This window comes from Periplaneta americana, chromosome 2 (assembly GCF_040183065.1).
Source record: "Periplaneta americana isolate PAMFEO1 chromosome 2, P.americana_PAMFEO1_priV1, whole genome shotgun sequence".
NCBI classification, from domain to species: Eukaryota; Metazoa; Arthropoda; class Insecta; order Blattodea; family Blattidae; genus Periplaneta; species Periplaneta americana.
This window is the reverse complement of record NC_091118.1, coordinates 146,659,435-146,678,506: the sequence shown is the minus strand read 5'-3', so window position 1 is coordinate 146,678,506 and position 19,072 is coordinate 146,659,435. Positions and strand designations below refer to the sequence as shown.

The 19,072-nt window shown below is 34.6% G+C and overlaps 1 protein-coding gene across 2 annotated transcripts in view; it reads left to right on the top strand.

Moving 5' to 3' along the window:
* The window catches only part of IntS1 (integrator complex subunit 1), an 87,226-nt gene that overhangs the window by 44,761 nt on the left and 23,393 nt on the right, over positions 1–19,072 (top strand). For both annotated transcript variants that reach the window (XM_069818622.1, XM_069818621.1), the window contains exons 11-21: positions 1,767–1,880; positions 2,547–2,693; positions 3,897–4,072; positions 5,821–5,973; positions 6,299–6,476; positions 10,025–10,236; positions 11,286–11,499; positions 11,916–11,998; positions 14,388–14,571; positions 14,694–14,825; positions 17,818–17,962. In XM_069818622.1, coding sequence (XP_069674723.1) covers positions 1,767–1,880; positions 2,547–2,693; positions 3,897–4,072; positions 5,821–5,973; positions 6,299–6,476; positions 10,025–10,236; positions 11,286–11,499; positions 11,916–11,998; positions 14,388–14,571; positions 14,694–14,825; positions 17,818–17,962 — 1,738 coding nt within the window. The remainder of the gene's footprint in view (positions 1–1,766; positions 1,881–2,546; positions 2,694–3,896; positions 4,073–5,820; positions 5,974–6,298; positions 6,477–10,024; positions 10,237–11,285; positions 11,500–11,915; positions 11,999–14,387; positions 14,572–14,693; positions 14,826–17,817; positions 17,963–19,072) is intronic.

The following is a 19,072-nucleotide window of genomic DNA, read 5'->3' as shown; positions in this document are numbered from 1 at the left end:
TTATCCTCACAATTCAACACTGTTCCAGGTGAATTAAAATATATTAAATTAGGTTGATTTATGCGATGATTATTTTAAATATTTTGTTTCTGTTAATTACTCATACTTCAAGTGAAAATAATTATGTTCCAGAAAGTCATCTAATACTTTAGAACGACCCAATATATTATTTTGCTTCCCTGTGAAAATTGTTGGGTAGTGTAAGAAGTGATTTTTTTCAGTAAAATGCACTGACCTTCTGTGCTCGAGGTTGCGGGTTTGATTCTGGCCCAGGCTGATGGCATTTAAGTGTGCTTAAATGCGACAGGCTCATGTCAGTATATTTACTGGCCTGTAAAGAAAAAAGAAGTTGCAAATTATTGCAAAATGCTCCCTGTGACTATACAGACGAACCCCATCCTAATCCAGAGCCTGCGCCGTTTCAAGGTACCAGTTCCATCTCGACCGTAGTCTGCTCCAGGTGTAGCTAGTCATGCTGATTAGAAGCTAACTCTTCAAGAGTGAACTACAGCCACCACAGGCTCGTCTAATATAGCCACTAGTAGACTACCGAGGTCTGGCCATACCTCTGCTTTGCCCTAGCTTCCATTACACACAGATTGTACTTTTTGGTGGAAATATGTTTATTATAATAATTTTTACGCTTGAAATTAATGAAAGACTTATTAGGTACCAAACAGTACATTAAAAAAAATACTTAAAGGAGGAAGAACATTAATTTATATAATGAATTGTTACTTAGTAAAGTTGCTAATCTACTTCATGTGAATCTGTAATATTTTTCGTTGTTTATAATCAAGGCACACTGATAAAAATACGTAACAAAATTATATGCAATGATTCAAGCTAATTTTATTATACATTACAATGCATGCATAACTGTACTATAGTGTGTCATGATTATCAACAACCAGACCACTGGTATCCCATTTTCGCAAAAAGTAGATTTGCAACTTCATTTGGAATTATAGTATTAACATTTCCCAAATAGCTGTAATAATATTATTACTCAACTGTTATAGAATGTCACTCTATCCATCACTTTACTACCTACTAGACACCAGCATAGCTCAGGCGATAGCACTTGTGCCTGCTGATCCATGATTCGTTTGAGCATGGATTTGATTCCTTCTTGGACTGATTAACTCGTTTGATTTTCCCCTACTGTAAGGCAAATTTCAGGTAATCTATGGTGAATCTGCACCTCATCTCGCTATCACCAATTTCATCAACACTAAATAACCAAATAAAGAAAGTATTCTCTATGTCGAAATTGGCGAGATGAATACCATAAGTGTCAGGCCATCACGATGATTCAAACTGGTGATGATTTACAGCTAGAAGTACTATTTAGATGCAAGTTGGCAAATGAAGGAGATTCAAAGTCAAGAACATTAGTGAACAACTGCAACAACAACAATCATATTATTATGGAATATGACGTCACTTCAATTTTTCCTACCATTTAATTGCACTATTGCTTTTTAAAGCAATACATTATCATCTCATTATATTATAATGATTAAATACAGAGTGATACTGTTTGGTGCCAGATAGCACCATGAATTAGTAGGTAAAGTGTATATATTACTGACAGAGATTTAAGTTCAAAATACGGAATTGTCCTAAAGGTGTTCTTGTCCATATGTCACTTTAATGAACTCTTTCCCTTCTCCCACTGATTGTGAGTTGTATCTAAATCATGAATTCACAAAGCTACTTAGGTTTTCTTAAAATGAGTAACCAGTTTCTTTATGTTGTTACAGAATTTTCAAATTCTAGTTGCTAAAATTGAGCGTGATGCTGTTTGGTGGCTACATGAAACTGTTCCCAGGATGTATCGTCCAAGTGGTAGTGAATTTGTCCATGCTCTCCACAAAGTAAGATATACATACATACTGTAATATGAATTCAGTGTAACATAATGGTAATCCACATAGGAGCACAATTTAAAGATTTCATACAGTGCCATGAATCATAAATTCGAAAAATGGCCCAAATGTAACTATGATCTGTGAAATAGGAAGTTGGGACACGTATCTTATTTTCAGTATATTCACCAACAAATTCTCAAGCAAATTATTATGGTATTGACATGACAAATTACAGTGAAATCTCAGTTTTGGAAAATGTGTGGCTTACTGTTATCTTGGAATGTGCTTTTCATATATAGTGCTATGTGAATCATCTTGTTTCTGAACTCCTACAAATTGTGTATCAACTAATGCTACTCTTCTCAGCTGTCTCTTCTTAGCTGTCTTAGCTGTATTAGTGGTGTCAGATAAAGTTTTGTTACAATTCAAATTAAAGTAGTGAATTTTCTCTGCTAATATATGAGTTATGAATATGAATAAAATCAATTCTATAGTTGGAAGAAAAAGGTGAATAATCTTTATGACATGGGAGTATTCATTTTGATTTTTAAAATATTACAGTATGATTGCCAGCACAAAAGTAACCAATAAATGCTTGCAGGTGAGATTTATTTATTGTTATTAACGAAAATGTATATATGTAGTTCTAATGATAATTTTCTTTATAAATAGGTATTATTCATGGAACATCCTGAACAGTATTATAATCGTGACCTCTGGCCACCTGAGAATGATAGACCTTTGATGTTTCGACTGGCATCAGATGTGCCTGTATTACAAAATACACTGATTAGAATTTTTGTCATCGGTTTATCAAAGGTAATTGTTTAATATTTTGTTTTTTAAAATATTGATATTTTGCTTTCATAGAATAATTATTTTCCTTTTACGTTTGCTTTGATACTTGCACAATTTGGATTATTTATTGATTGTTATTGTTGATTCCATTTCAAAAATGGGTTTAGCCATAATGTGAGAGGATAATGACTAGTAAGGGGATTTTCACATCATTCCTACTTTTAGATAATGAGAGGGAACCAGCAAGGGATACCTGGCAGATTCATCTGCATTTGAAAACTGAAACTATATATTAGTTTATGTTTTGGTCAAAATTTGCGTTTTTCAGTTTATGATTTGATCAAAATTAATATCATTTTTAACACCTTTTTTTTTCTCCAGATTTTTAGCTTTTCGGTGATACTTTGATACAGTACATTTCAAGGATTTAGTGACTTATTACAGTTTTTTAAACAAAGAGGAAGAAGAAGTGAAATATTGTTTTTATATTTAGTTAATATGATGATTGTTTTTCTTTGAAATTGAGATTTTCTAATTCAATTTCCATTTCAAAGAAAACAGTCGTGTTAACTTGAGTGTGTATCACAAAAATAATATTGCATTTCTACTTCTTTTTCTTCTTCTGTTTTGCTTCAGATTATTATATCTGCAACATATACAATATAAATGTTTTGAAATATAGTTTGTGGTTGTTTTCTGAAATTTTATTTGTAGTTTCATTCATTATCACATTGTAATATGAAGGTGACAAGACAATTCCATGCTGTACACCTTGTGACTTAAAAACCAGCCTGTTAATGCAGGCTGGTGTTTTAGTAGATCATTCACATGTGTCATATGCCTATTTTAATTGTCCCTATTAAATAATGTAAAATTTTCCAAAATGTTTCCTTCTTTACACTTTCGTAATTCACTCTTAATCATCATTAAATGAATGATTTATAACTCTTGACCTGCTCTGGGTTCACAGTATGCTTCGTTCTCAAACCTTTTCTTTCCAGTGTTTTCTTGATCTGCCAAGTTACAGCCAGTGGCCAAATAAATACTTTTATGTATTAATATAGTATTTCTAAAAATCTTCCCAAATTACCTTTTGCCATTTCTGTCTTTTGGGTTTTATAAATATACCTGCTTCAGCAACTGTATCAAAAAGCATTGTAGTTGTCAAATATAGTTTTTGTATTCACAAAAGATGATTTTTGAATATGTGTGTATTGTTTTCAGGAACATCCACTGGCTCCTCCTGATACTTTGGAATTAGCAGATCAGTTATTGAAGAGAGCAGCTTCTCAATCATCAGAAGGTGTTCCAATGTTACAAGCAGATAAACTTGATATTATTGATCTCATATTTAATTTGAGTGCATATCATCATCCAGACAACATAAATCTGCCTGCAGGGTAAAATTTATTTCTTATTAAGTGTTAACATAATTCATTTAAAAGTTCTTGTGGTTTTATTATTATTATTACTATTATTATTATTATTATTATTATTATTATTATTTGAACAAATATTTGTTGTATAATTTAGTTGCTTTTAAAACTGTTACGTTCAATTAAATTATACGAATAAAATTATTAAAGAATATCAGTATTGGTACATTGCATTTAATTTGGGTCATCCTTGGTGGTTCAGCAATTGCTTGGCTGGCTTTTCGAGGGCTGGAGCACTTGAGGCTGATATTGGCCCAATGTGCACTCTATATGATGATTGTTCCAGTCTGATAGATGGCCTGGGTGGTATTTGTGATTCATCTCCAGACGAGTAACTGATAAACTCCAGAACTCGAAGTCCAAAGACTTTAAATCCTATATCAGCATCAGAGGACTGTACCAACTCTCCACAAGATGTCACCCCAACTTATTTTTAACTGTTGCATATGGTGGAAGAAATGAGGAGGAGGTGGTGGAATGGAAAAAGGAAATGGGAGCATCCTGAAATAAATCTTTGCATTGTCTGATTTGAGGTTTCGTAACAAGCTGTTTTTACGGTGATGGGTTGTTAGCTCTTCTCCCAACCCCCAAGCTGGAGGACCACCCCTCATCCGAGACTGCTTATTCAATATATTTGCAGCTACCCTCCATATGTGGAGGCCATCTCCTCTATCCACAACCTGAGGATGCGCCATGCCACGTAGAATAAATATGGGAAATACCTATTATTATTCAGTTGAGAAGCCTTTGTCATCCAATCTGCTCTCAAAAAAGCTGAAAGTTAGAATTTATAAAACAGTTATATTACCGGTTGTTCTGTATGGTTTTAAAGCTTGAACTCTCACTTTGAGAAACAGAGGTTAAGGGTGTTTGAGAATAAGGTGCTTAGGAAAATATTTGGGGCTAAGAGGGATGAAGTTACAGGAGCATGGAGAAAGTTACACAGTGCAGAACTACACACATTGTATTCTTCACCTGACATAATTAGGAACATTAAAGCCAGACATTTGAGATAGGCAGAGCATGTAGCACGTATGGGCAAATCCAGAAATGCATATAGGGTGTTAGTTGAGAGGCTGGAGGGAAAAGACCTTTAGGGAAGCCGAGACATAGATGGAGGATAATATTAAAATTGATTTGAGGGAGGTGGGATATGATAGTAGAGACTGGATTAATCTTGCTCAGGATAGGGACCGATGGCGGGCTTATGTAAGGACTACAATGAACCTGCGGGTTCCTTAAAAGCCATATGTAAGTATTGTCTGATTTGTCCACCACAAATTCCATCACGACCAGGTTGCTGATCGAATTTGGTCCATCTGGATGAAAGAAAGCATGCTAACAGCCATAGACGTGGCTGATTGAGTGGTTATCATGTTAGCCATTAGTTATGAGATTAACGTGTTTTTAAAGATAATAAAAGACCTCAGCACGACCTCAGAAGGAAGATAGCTGGAAGGCCTATTACATAGATTCACAACACACAAAAAATCCTACTTGTGATTGAGAATCCTCCAGGAAAAATTTACCAGCAATTCCTTCCCTATGTAAAAATTTATCACTGTTAGTCATCATCCTACAACCATTGCCTCACTATTAAAGTTAAATTTTTCACACTGCTGGAGTAGTGGAGTTTGTGTAGTCATTATTGAATATATCAAGATGTTAGCAAACAACCAGTATTTAATGTGGGTGCATGATTTCTTCCATAGGTATTGTCCACCTCTGTTAGCTATAGCTAACCTCTATTGGAAAGCTTGGATTATGTTATTAATTCTGTCAGCACACAATCCAACTACATTTGGCAGTGTAGCTTGGGAAAAATATCCTACTCTACGCACATTGATGGAAATGTGTATTACAAAGTAAGTACAGGAAATTATTAAATTATAATTTAATGCGTCATATAGCATGAATTCGAATGAGAAAATTATTTCCATATTGAATGGTCTCTTAGCATTGAGAATTAATATGTAGTATTATTATAGACTCCTATTTCGAATCATTCACACTTTTCTGTGTAACTCAAACAAGTAATTTGCCTGTGTTACTATTTTTGTAAGGCAGAACTATGATTTTTATTCAAACAATGACATTTCTGAAACATCTCTCCCTTCCTTTCCTCCCCCCCACCCTCCCGAAATTGCGAAATTGTATGCAAAACTTCTGAATGTTTGTTATTTTTCACAGTCACTTCACATATCCTCCTCCAACAATGGCAATGGGAGAACAAGTAGAAGAGACAAAAGCAAAAGAACTGCAGATAGCAGCACTTGAAAAGCAACAAATTCTAGAATTTGAGTCACATCTCGCTGCAGCATCTACCAAGCAAACCATCACTGAGCAAACTAGTCTTCTGCTTACACAGGTGAAAATACAATAAATTTTCAATAAAGTTCTTTCACAAGACAGACTCTTTTAATACTACTTGGTTAAAAGAAAATTAATAGTTCCAATAGTGTGATTTGTATTAGTAAATATGTTTTATATTTTGAGTATTGCTCTAATTTTAATATTTTTCATCTACCTGTTAACCTTGTTTCGAGAGCAAATAATATAAACAAAAATGTTCTTTTGTAGTTGTAACGTTATTGACTTAGCTTCCATAAAGATAACTTCTCTTAAGTCATCATTAATATATTTAGATCTTTCAAATATCAGTATGTTAAAAAAATAATTATATGGATTTGTATTTCTTTCCCTTGTCCTGCCATATCGCAGCAACTTCAAGTTTTATCCAGACGAAGTTGTTTTGATTAGATAATGCAGAGTTATTCTACAACATATCTTACCTTTAATTTACTACAGCTGTGTTTACAATTTATGTAAGATTTAACAAACTCATGAAACTCACTATGCCTCTACAAAAGTGCAAGTAATATACATATCATTTAATTTTAAAATTATAACCAAATTATTTAAGTTAAAAAAAATGTTACTATCTACAACAAATGTGCACATGGTTTACAGTAGAATCTACAAAATTTGAAGAAGTTCTTAATTTTAGTTTGGTTAATTTTCTCAGTAATTTATCTTTTACAAACTGTTGAAGAAATTCACTCATTGACTTGAGAATTAATTATTCTTGCTAGAAACAACGTCAAATCTCCGTACAACGAAGATCAATATAATGATAAACTCACATTAAATGATATTTTTCTATGATCCTGGAAAATTTCCTATATAAATAATGTTAAATATCCCTTACTATAGCGATGAAGCAATTTTAGAAAATCGTGTTACAACGATATATATTTTTAACTTCAAAGTTTTTCGTAAATCAGCAGCTTGGTCTTGCGGACTATGGCAGATAAATGGTTTTTGACCCTAGAGTGGAAATTTCTACGAAGGGATGATGTGTAACCAGTCTTCTAATTATTTTTTAGTATACAGGTGACGAAGTGGGAGTAAGTAGGCATGGCGATGGCTTTTGCTAAACGAAAATCAAAAAGTTTGGAAACTAAATTGGGTGCATTTAAAAATTTGGATGAAGGAATGAAACAGACAGCAGTTCCACAAAAATATGAATTTTCACAATCAATACAATAAGCAGTCAGAACTTTTATATTGAAGTGAAAATGTAAAATAGACTTACAAGAAAGTAACAGCACAGTCTAGTATATACAGTCATGAAGCTTGAGTTGTGAGGGTGCTAGGAACAATAGACTGTGCCGGTACTATTTGGCATTGTCTGTAATGAGGTAATATTAGTGATCCTAATTGTTGGCAACTATCCATGGATGCATATTTACTACGTATTGAGCTTCGTGACTGTATATACTAGACTGTGGTAACAGTTTAAAATCGTATAGCTTATAGGCTAGTACGAAGGTGCTTCAGAAAATAAGGTAAGGAGAGCTCTCATGGACAAACTTTATTTCACAGACATATACTGATACACAGTAGTAGGGCACTGATACACATTACTTTTCAACATAGTCACCCTGCTTACCCAAACACTTGCTCCAATGGTAGACCAAGGCATCATGCCGGCATAAAAGAAATCAGCATCAAATCCCTGAAGCCACATCATGATGGCTTGCTGAACGGCCATTTCAGTGTTGAAGCGCTTACCACCCAGGTCCTTCTTCAACGATCCAAAGAGATGGAAATCACTGGATGCCATTCGGGGCTGTGAAAGGGATGGTCTAGTACCTCCCACTGGAAGCACTGTAACAATTCACACGTGCTGTTGGCTGTGTGTGGTCTGGCATTGTCATGCAGCAACACAATGCCTGTTGAGAGAAGTCCAGATCGTGAATTGCCTCCAGCAAATGCCCCAGATGTGTGACAATAACTGGCAGAATTCACTGTCGCACCCCTGGCGGCAAAATGAACTATTAGCATGTCCTTGTGGTCCCAAAAGATTGTCGCCATAACTTTCTTTGCGGATGGAGCTGTTTGGAATATCTTGCAAGGTGGAGACGACGCGTGTTTCCATGATATGGATGCTTACTTTGTCTCTGGTGTTGCATGATGCACCCATGTTTCATCCCCTGTAAGGATATGGTTTCTCATGAAACCGCATCCAGTCCCATCCGAGTGGCTTTGTGATCTTCTGTGAGTTGCCTTGGCACCCACCATGCCACACCTTTCAGTATCCCAGCTGCTCATGATCGATAGTGTGCAAACTGCCCACTGAGATGTTGAGTTCCTTAGCTGTGGTGGATGTACTTGACCGGCTGCATCGTTAGTCATCTTGCACGTCTGTCCTGCTGTTATTGAACTCAATGCACCAAACTCATACCTGTTTCCGTGATGTGACATTCACGTCGTACACCTCAACAACTTGATGATGAATTTCTGCTGGTGAGGTGTCCTTCAGATGCAAAAATCAGATCACATTATTATGCACTTCCATGTTTGACTATGTTTCTATGCATGCAGCCATCTTACAACTGATATTGCAAGGATCTGACGCAACATATGCGCCATCTAATGACTGCGTGATATAGTGTGGTCTGCTTCTGCGGCCCTGGCGAAAAATTCGAACAAAAAGGAATATGTCACCCTGAGAGCTCTTGTTATCTTACTTTTGAATCACCCTTACTTCATTCACACTTTAATTATCATATGAATATTCACATTTTTCTTTGTTGTTTAGTTACATAAAGTTCATTATATGAAGCCTTTTACAGCATCTTGAAGAACCATAGATTGTTTTATGAGGGCCAGATAACTTTTGTAATTCCATAACAAACTATAAAGTGCTTAAATCTAATCTCAATTAGAGGCTCACATTTTCTGCAAATATAATCCACATTTTCCTCTTTCAGGAGGCATTTATTGGACAGTTTAATGAAAATACGTAAAAGTATGGTTAGGTGGAAAAAGTTTAGTTATAAAGTCTTGCATCCCATTGCAGCTGATATCTATCTACAAATAACAGTACTTTCGTTCTGCTTAGCACACTTATCACAGAACTCACAAGTACGTTTGAATTCCTTCATTACTGCGAACACGGTACTTTTTTTTATCATTAAAGCTTAGATTGTGTGTTTACAAGTAGTGTCTGAATGGTATTTGACAAAAATGATTCATGTCCTTTCAGTGAGCATTGTGCTTCTCATTTTTTCAGTAAGTCTGTTTCATTTCCTTTCTACTATGACATTCATAAGTTGAACTCTGTTATATTCTCCATTCCATAAAAATTACAAGCAGTTGCATACTAATAGTAATTTAATTAACTTGGACCCAGTACCTCGAGAACAGTGTGGTGAACAGAAAAAATATATTTTTACTCCTACACTTTTTCTTTTTTTTAGAATAAACATCACAATTGCATGTGTATTTCTATAGAAAACCGTAATATGTTGCCCAAAAATGAATCTAAATTCTCTTCTGGCAGAGTAGTCAACAATGCTTATTCTCTCTCTTGCTATTCTGTGTTGTTTACAAGTTAATTACTTATTACAGTTGATAACAATGGATCCTACTGGACCCCCACGTAAGCCTCCTCAGGCAGTTTTAGAACAACTGCAGACTCTCAATTCTACACATCGAATGGGCCATTACCTGTGTCGTAGTCGTCACCCAGATTTTCTGCTGGACATTATTCAACGTCAAGGAGCATCTCAATCTATGCCATGGTTGGCCGATCTTGTAGAGAGTTCAGAAGGTGCATTGAGGTGAGATGACAATCATATGTAATGTTTATGTATCATCTGCATGAGTAAGGGTAATGTTTGCAGTTTTTGGTTAATTAATTGAGAACAAAAAATATAATCGATTTTCAGTGTTATTGTGAAACGTACTTTTTTTTTTTTGGAGAGGATAGTGAGAATGATAACGTATTTTCTACGATTTATATTGAATTACGAGATCTTACACAAGACAGTGTTTTTGAAGGTTGTAAATGCATCAAGACACACTCAGTATATAATCTCTTGACCTTCATTTCTGATCAAAAAACTCTCAAGATATCCGATTTCACCAGGACTTAAGATTGTGTGTGCCTTAAGAACATCTAATTTTCAATTATATTTTTAAGATCATGTGATAGTAAAACACATGAGTGAAGCATATTCTTATAATATAATTTTGCAGTTCTTTCCATTGAGGTAATAGCATACAAGGATGGCTAGATATGCCTGTTTTTTATTCCTTCAGTTTTAGGTGGAAGTAACATCTTATAAAACAAGATTATACAGTATATCAGTAATATGAGAGATTTAAATGCTAAAGAAAGTTCAACATTTGTTTGTCAATTTTTTGGCTGTGCATGCTACAGTAAATTCATGATGTGGAATTACTAATAGTATATAAATCAGACCTTGTGAAAAAAAAAGTCTTCTTACTTCTCATACAGAGTCTGCTTTAATATACAAATCATATAAACTTTTGTTTTCATAAATCAATGGATAAATTCATCAGACTGTAAATTTGATTGTAAACACAAAGAATGTTTCTGAAAATAAAACTGCAGTAATGTTTTTCGAATTGTAAGACAAAATTTTAATATACTAGGCAAAGGGATTGAAGCTAGTCACTAGCTAACGATGAAAAAATTGTTATCTTATTTTCGATTTTGTGTCTGCTGTATATTTTGCTAAACTTTTGTAAAACTGTTATATGCTAAGTATAATCACAGCATTTCATTATTTTATATGCTTACACATTTATAGAAATATTCATAATGCATTTGCATTTCATTCTTAAATAATGTTTTCTGTCACAGTCACCTTCCCGTGCAGTGCCTGTGCGAGTTTCTTTTGAGTTCAGGCACATTGCTTCAGCCTGAAAAGCAGCATAAGCACCAGCAGCTATTGCAACACTTACAAATGGTCTTAACAGATGCGAAACAGGACCCCCAGGCACCATGTGAAGTGCTGGAATATTTCCTGAGAAGGCTGAGTTCATCACAAGCAGCTAGCAGATCACAAGCAATAAAAGCAAGTTTGTGTATATATAACATTTATGAGGTTGTTAAAATTTTTTAAGCATAATGTTTTGTTTTATTAACAAGAATATTGAAAAGCATATAAGTTTTATTTTATTTATTTTTTTTTGTTACGTGTATATTGCCTGGATGTGTATGCAAAAACAAATATTGCTTATGTTCAAGGACATTATCTACAGATTTCTTGCATGTAAATCTGGGCTCTATTTATGGTATACACCTACAAACTACACTCAGTTTAATTGTTTATAACAATTTGTCCTTGTGCCAACCCTTTAGTAAGATAAGATTGTAGCAATAAACTACTATAATAAGTATGTACATCTGAATATTTTTTCATGAGCTTAATAACTTGGCAGTCCTAGCCATTTTGTGTAACAACTAATCTTGTATCATGATTTCTTTTAGGGTTTAAAATTGGTGCTGTCTTCAGTTACAATGGAAGAGGAAGCAATGGAGACAGACAACCAACAAGATCCTAATGGTGATAAGTAAGATATTTCTTAATAACGGTTTTCTGAAATACATACCTTATGAAACAGAGTAGTTCATAGGTCAAACATCCATCGAGAAGTTTTCTAATACACAAGAACTTAAAAATGTTAAAATTTGATATCTACGTGTGATAGCTAAGTCACTTTGAATTGAACATAATTACCAGACTTTCCATATGGCTGGAGAACAAGAGACACTTGTATTTGAGGGTACAAGTGTGTAATAGTGGATATTTCTAACATTGGCCATTTTTTTAGTTGGTTATTTAACGACGCTGTATCAACTACTAGGTTATTTAGCGTCAATGAGATTGGTGATAGTGAGATGAGGCCGAGGATTCGCCATAGATTACCTGGCATTCACCTTACGGTTGGGGAAAACCTCGGAAAAAATCCAATCAGGTAATCCCAAGCGGGGATTGACCTCGTGCCCGAGCGCAACTTCAGACTGGCAGGCAAGCACCGTAACCAACTGAGCCACGCTGGTGGTTTTGGCCTTCTTCTTGTATGCTTATTGCACAGCACTTATCACCACTTCAGTAATATCACTGTCATTTTTTGTTATTATTTTGTATGGAGTACTCGTCTGTAATGATACAGCATAGTGGTTTACCAACATTTTAGTTCCACAAATCCCTTGACCTCTACTTAAATTCCTATCTTGTATCAAGCATTTTACAGTGCAATGCAGTGTTTCACATTTGCATGTGTAATGTGCTTCTTAGCAATAATTAGCACAACATTTGTAAAAATTCCATAGCTGTCTTGATATGTACATTTGTAAAGACATGAAATCTGTTGTGGAAAAAAGGTAATAAAATGATATTATGAAGACATAAGTTAGAGATCTCTAACTATTATCAGCAGCAAATCTCCTGCTTATGACGAGAACCAATAGGAGATCGCTGCGGCATTGTAATATCGCTGACTTGTGCGAGAGAGAGAGAGATAGTGATACTGGAGTGAGAGGGAGGGAGATATCAGTCTTTCACTCCATTAAATATTTATCATGTCATGACTCCTATGATAGTCAATCAATCGCGCTGTAATTTTTATGATTGACAGGTCAATGTCTAAGGAAAGCATAGAAAAAAAATTAGTGATCAAAATATTTTTTGAAAAATGAGAGAAGAAAATAGTAACTTCAAAGTGATATGTTCAAAATAGATATTCACATCTTCAAAAGTTAGTAAGCAACAAACGTTTTTATTTTTCACTTTAGATGAGGGAGTCAAAACAAGAGAAATGTTGAGAAAGAATAGAAATTACTTTTAAAAGCTGACACTGCTGAAAATCTGTACTGATTTCTGAGTTACGGTGAGTTAAACTGATATTTTTGCTTGGAAAGACTCAAGACTCAATCTTTTGTCTGTTAAAAGAGAAAGAAAGCTGGAGTATAAAAAAAATCGTAAACTTTAAATATCAATATTATTGTACATGGCTCCATAAAACACAACCTTTTGTCTCTTGTTTATTACTACTACTCTTGTGTACTCAATGACATGGTACAACAAAAATATTCCTTTACATGAATGAGAAATGACCTGGTTCTTGTGCAGCATATAAGTGCGGAGGAAGTGTGTCAGCTCAGCTGTGTATGTTTTCTGCTTTCACGTAATTATCGTGTCTTGAATGATGCAGTCATTTCTAAGATTAGTGCTCTTATTGCGGAATGCGGTAAGTTTGAACACTGCGCTATAACCTGTATCTTTAAAATAATTATATAGAGGGAACAGTGTGTCTTAAAATTACGGTTTTCTTTCGGGCTTACTTAGAAATTCATTATCTTTTTACTTGGCAAGCTACTGAATTTCAGAATTGCAATCTGCACTCCTCTGATTCATGAAGCCATTGAAGGATATAAGCAGAAAATTTTCCATGGAGAATAGCACAGAGTTCATTATCGTGGCACATGATTGTAATGCTGCTGAAAACATTTATGATGCCAAGGCTGGAATATTGTAGGAAGCCTCCCCACAGTTCAAAAACTACTGGTATAGTGCATTCTTAGCAAAATTCCTACTTTTATAATAGAACTTTTTTGTATTTTTTTATTTTATTTTGCTTTTTCATATTTGTTTACATACGATTGTTATAGTGACCTTGCACTAGTAATATTATGTATACATACAGAATGATTCACTTGCTCCTTGCTATTAAGGTTTATGCGGCCCTGAATTTTATGGAATGCCCACGAAAATGCAGCACCTTTTTCTAGGAGATTTGAACACAAGATTAGATGTTAAATTTCTATACCTCCAGAGTGGGTAATTTCTTAAAGGAAAATAGGCAACTCTCAGAAATTAAGTTTAAAATCAGAAATAATTCATAATTTCTTTAGATACAGTACATATAGTATTTGATTCAGTGTAATATTATATTTCAGCTCATGGTTACTTCGTCAGCTGCCCTTACTACCACATTTTCATGCTGTGAGGCCACAGGTAGTACAGGCATTACGTCAAGCTTGCCAAGTTGAAAATGATCCGGCATTGGTCAGTAGTTACATCTATTTCTTGGCACTTCACACTACACATGATAGTCTGCCAGACCTGGCAGATCTTGTCTTGGTGAGTAAAGTAGCTACCTCGTAATTAAAATATTCATATAATTCGTCTTTACTTTCTCATTATACGAAATGAAAATTGATGTTTTATGTAACAACCATCTCTAATTTATTTTTTCTGTCCAGGATATGGCTCAGCTAATTGTGGAAAGAAGCTCTATTGTTGCTGCTATATTGCCTGCACCTGATCACGATGTTCCTGGAGCTGTCAGCACACAAAATGCTCTTATGGTCATGTTCTGCTCCTATCTTCAGAAGGTGAATATATTATTGAATTTGTGTTACACATAGAGCGTGTAAGTTTTGATTACTAATAGGAAGAATGCAAGATTCAGTTTTTGATTACTTTGGTAGTACAGCAGTGAAAAGGATTGGGGCGATAATATTCTAAATATCATTATTACCTAATTATTATTCAACACTAGTATGGTTACTTTTTTGTGTGAGACATTATTGTATTACTGAATAATATTAAGCATTTTAATAATTTGCTTTCCACTCTTCCTCATTCTTTCTTCTCAAATTCCTGAATTGGGTTCATATATTATTAGTATTTATAGTTTTCGCTGTTTTTCTATCATTATATTTATACATGTATGTAAGGCAATGAAAAGGCAGATTCTTTTGACCAAAAAGGGCACAATCATCCAACAAAAATGTATTAGAAATTTAATTGCTTGTCGTGATGTAGCTTTTATTATGATTCATTTCAATCAGTCGAGGATTATGGAGCATGTTCACTCTTGACCAGTCCCAATCTATTCTAGCTATTGATAAGTCCTCCAGTTACCAACACCTCCTTTCAGACTTTCTTTTGTGATCTCACAAGCAAATATTCTCACGGAGGCAGATAAAAAAAGCTTTTTTTTTTCCACCATGTTAATAATGTCAAAACAAGTGCTTATAAAAAATTTGGCCACTCAAGCGCAATTACGAGGGTCGTCCGGAAAGTAAGTAACCCTGGGGCCGTTTACAGAAAGAAAACACAATTTCATGGAAAAATTTATTGGAAGATTTACAGCAATTGTGTTACACACTGGTTCCAATCCCAGATGGCAGACTTCTACGACACAGTGATACAAAAGTATATCCCATAGTATGACATATGTCTCAATTCTGGTGGGGAATATGTTGAAAAATAGCTCAACAATTGCTGTATCTGTTCCAATAAATCTTTCCATGAAATTACGTTTTCTTTCTGTAAACGACTCCAGGGTTACTTCTTTCTGAATGGTCTTCGTAATTGAGCTTGAGTGGCCAAAATTTGTATAAACATTTATTTTGATATTATTAACATAGTGAAAAAAAATTAACTTTTTTTTTTTTTATCTGCCCCCATGAGAATATTTGCTTGTAAATTATTATTCATTTAGATGAATGAAAGTGTAATATTAATTATTGTTACGAGATATGTAAGGCAAAAATAAAAAAATGAAAATGCACGAAACCAATAAAAAAAACCTCCAGTAGTCCAAAAATATAGATGGGCTCTAAATGGAAGGCAAGGCACAAAATGGATGACATGTTAGAAAATGTGAACCATTGAAAACCAATCAGGCGCTTCTAGTGAAAGTAAAAACAAGTAGGCCTAATATAACTATTTACTGGGAAATAAAATTATTTCTGACATTCCAAGAATGAACTGATGCCTTCTACTGACTAAATACAGGCCATGACATACATAGGATGTCTACACTTCTGCAAATTGTGCATTCTATAAAAGAACCGAACTGTGTAATTTTTCAGTTAGTTATTTAATGATGTTATATCAACTGTGAAGCTAACTAGCATTGATAGAATTGGTGATAAAAACAAGGTGAATCCAGAATTCACAATGGGATTACCACATACTCGCCTCTCAGCTGGGGTTTCCTAGGAAGAAAACCCAGCTTGGAAATCAGGGAAAGCAGGTTTTAAGTCTTGCCCAAAGACAGTCTCAGAGCACAAGTCCTACTTGCTAACCCCAAGATCTCACTTGTGACCCAACTTAAGTGTATAAATGATAGAAATTACACAGGGTCAGGAACTTAAAACTACTGCCTTAAATATCTTCTATACTATTACTGATATCTGTAAGCTGTTATCGCTTGATGGAATAAAATTTAGACAGTATGATGTTGATGCCTAACATGGGGAAATGAGATAAACCCGAATAAAAACCTAACTGCAACCTTTTCTGCCACAAGTGTCACTGTGGACTTTTCAACAGAAGTCCCAAGTGTAATTGGGTACAACCCAGAAACAAAATTAGGGCCACCTAAATTTTAGTGAGCAAATGCAGTATATTATAACTGGAACTTGGAAAATTCAGGTGGGCCAAATTTTGTTTCTGGGTTTGTACACTTAGCTGCGTGGCTAGTGTGTATGCTTTCACAACATTAGAAATCCAAGTTGAAATTCTTGTGATTTCAAATGGAATTTTGGATGGGCAGTGACAGCGTTTGGGACAGGTTATTGTGGTGTTCTCCAATTTTTCGTGCCAAACTATCACCATTTTTTCATTAAATATCATCACCTTTCATGTAATGTATGCCACAGATTATGTCTAAGAAGGAAAAGTGATCCATAGCTTTGATGCATGTCTCCTGGAGGGAAAATCATACAAGATAATCAGTTAGATACTCACCTTTGAAATGAAAACATTCTGAAAAGATTTACTCCTCTTTGCTTTACTTGAGATATCTTACTGGTTGCTGTTCTAGTCTGATAAATACTGTAATTATAAATGTGTTAATAATGACATGACTTGTAAGGCATTTTTTTTTAATTGTGAAGTCTTTTGCCATAAATGTTGTTCTATAGTAGTCAGGTTGTAGTTCATCTCTACTTATCCTAATTAACTCTTACTCTTTTGTTAAAGCTACATTTATTAAAGAGAAATGCGAAATAAGAATATCTGGGACCCAAATAAACAGAATTTATTTGTCTCATTCTCCCTCTTTCTGATCCACAGCTCTTGCATGTTTGAAAAAAAGTCGAAGCATAGTGAAAATTTGTGTCTTGTATAACAAAGAAGATTTGTGAAATTACTTCATTATATACCCAGAAATATATCTCATATTTTGGGGAAATAAACTTAAGATTTTTTTTTAATTCCACTAGATGATTTTTGTCTCTAGTTGCTGAAGATTTGATACTCGCGAAAAATAATGAGAAAAACAGAATCGATTTTTCGGAAGACTGTAAGAGATAGTCATACTTTAGTAAAGATATTTGAGATAGTTCACAGTTGATAAAATTATATTTGCAGGCAAGAGAACCTAGACGGGAGGCATATACATGGTCTGAAAGCCAGGATCAAATTCTGGTGACTTGGAGCACAGGAGAAGAATCCACAATGCACATTTTAGTTGTGCACGCCATGATCATCTTGTTAAATTATGGCCCAGGACAAGGTATGTGATGGATTCTTTTTTAAATGCTGGAGAAGCACGTCTATTTTAACAAAGAAATAATGTTGGTTTCTTACTTATTCTTGTTAAACATGTTAGCATTCTACATGGTGAAGCTTTTGTTGTTCTGTTAATCGTTCATTGTTATACAAGAATGAAATTAAAGAGACAAAGAAGAATATTTATTACTGTCACAAAAAATAACATTCATAACTGCACTCTAGAACAGGCTTGCACAAACAGTGACACCGCTCGCCGAAACGGAGAGGAAGATACGTCAGAATGACATAGACTTGCTATAGGTAGAAGAGAGGGAAACGACCACTCAGTTATCTAGTGGAGTGCAGTGTGTAGGCCTATTCTCAGTAATTGTTTCACGTTGCTTACCTACTGCTACAGTACAGTATGGAGGAATCTAAAAGACGGAACGTAACATTTAACATTTAACGATTTACAGCTAGAACTTAATGATCTTCAATGTGATCTAAGGGCTAAAGATCGTTTGAATAATACAACTAGCCTGGTTGAGTTTTACAAGACTAAACATTAGCAATAATATTCACGACTACATAGGCTGGCTGTGAAAATGATTGCTATGTTTGGCTCAACATTTATATTTGTTTTCTATAATCAACTTTAATAAAGGCAGACATCGAACATCTGTAACTGATGTTTCAGTACGATCAGTAGGCTACTGTTCCTTTCAGCTGCCAACACCATAAAACATATAACATATAAACATATAAAAAATATAACAAAATGATATTGTACATTTAAGTAGCTATAGAATTTCTATTATTTCTGTAAAATAAATATTTCTTTATTAATTAATAATAGTCCAAGATAGTTTTGCAAACACTGAACAGGAATTCGTTTCATAAGCACTCGTAACAGCACTTCCTTTTGTGTTTATTTTGTACGAGATCACCCCTTCTTCCAGTCCACCCTTATACAGAGCGCAGCTAATATCTGCATTCTGCTCATGAGCTGTGAGCCGGCTCGGAGAGCGCAAACCTTGTGCAGGCCTGCTCTAGAACATTTTCTTATCTTTTATCCGTTGTGTATTTTGACTGAGTAAAAGTAGACAAATATAGAGTGTGTGTGTGTGTGTGT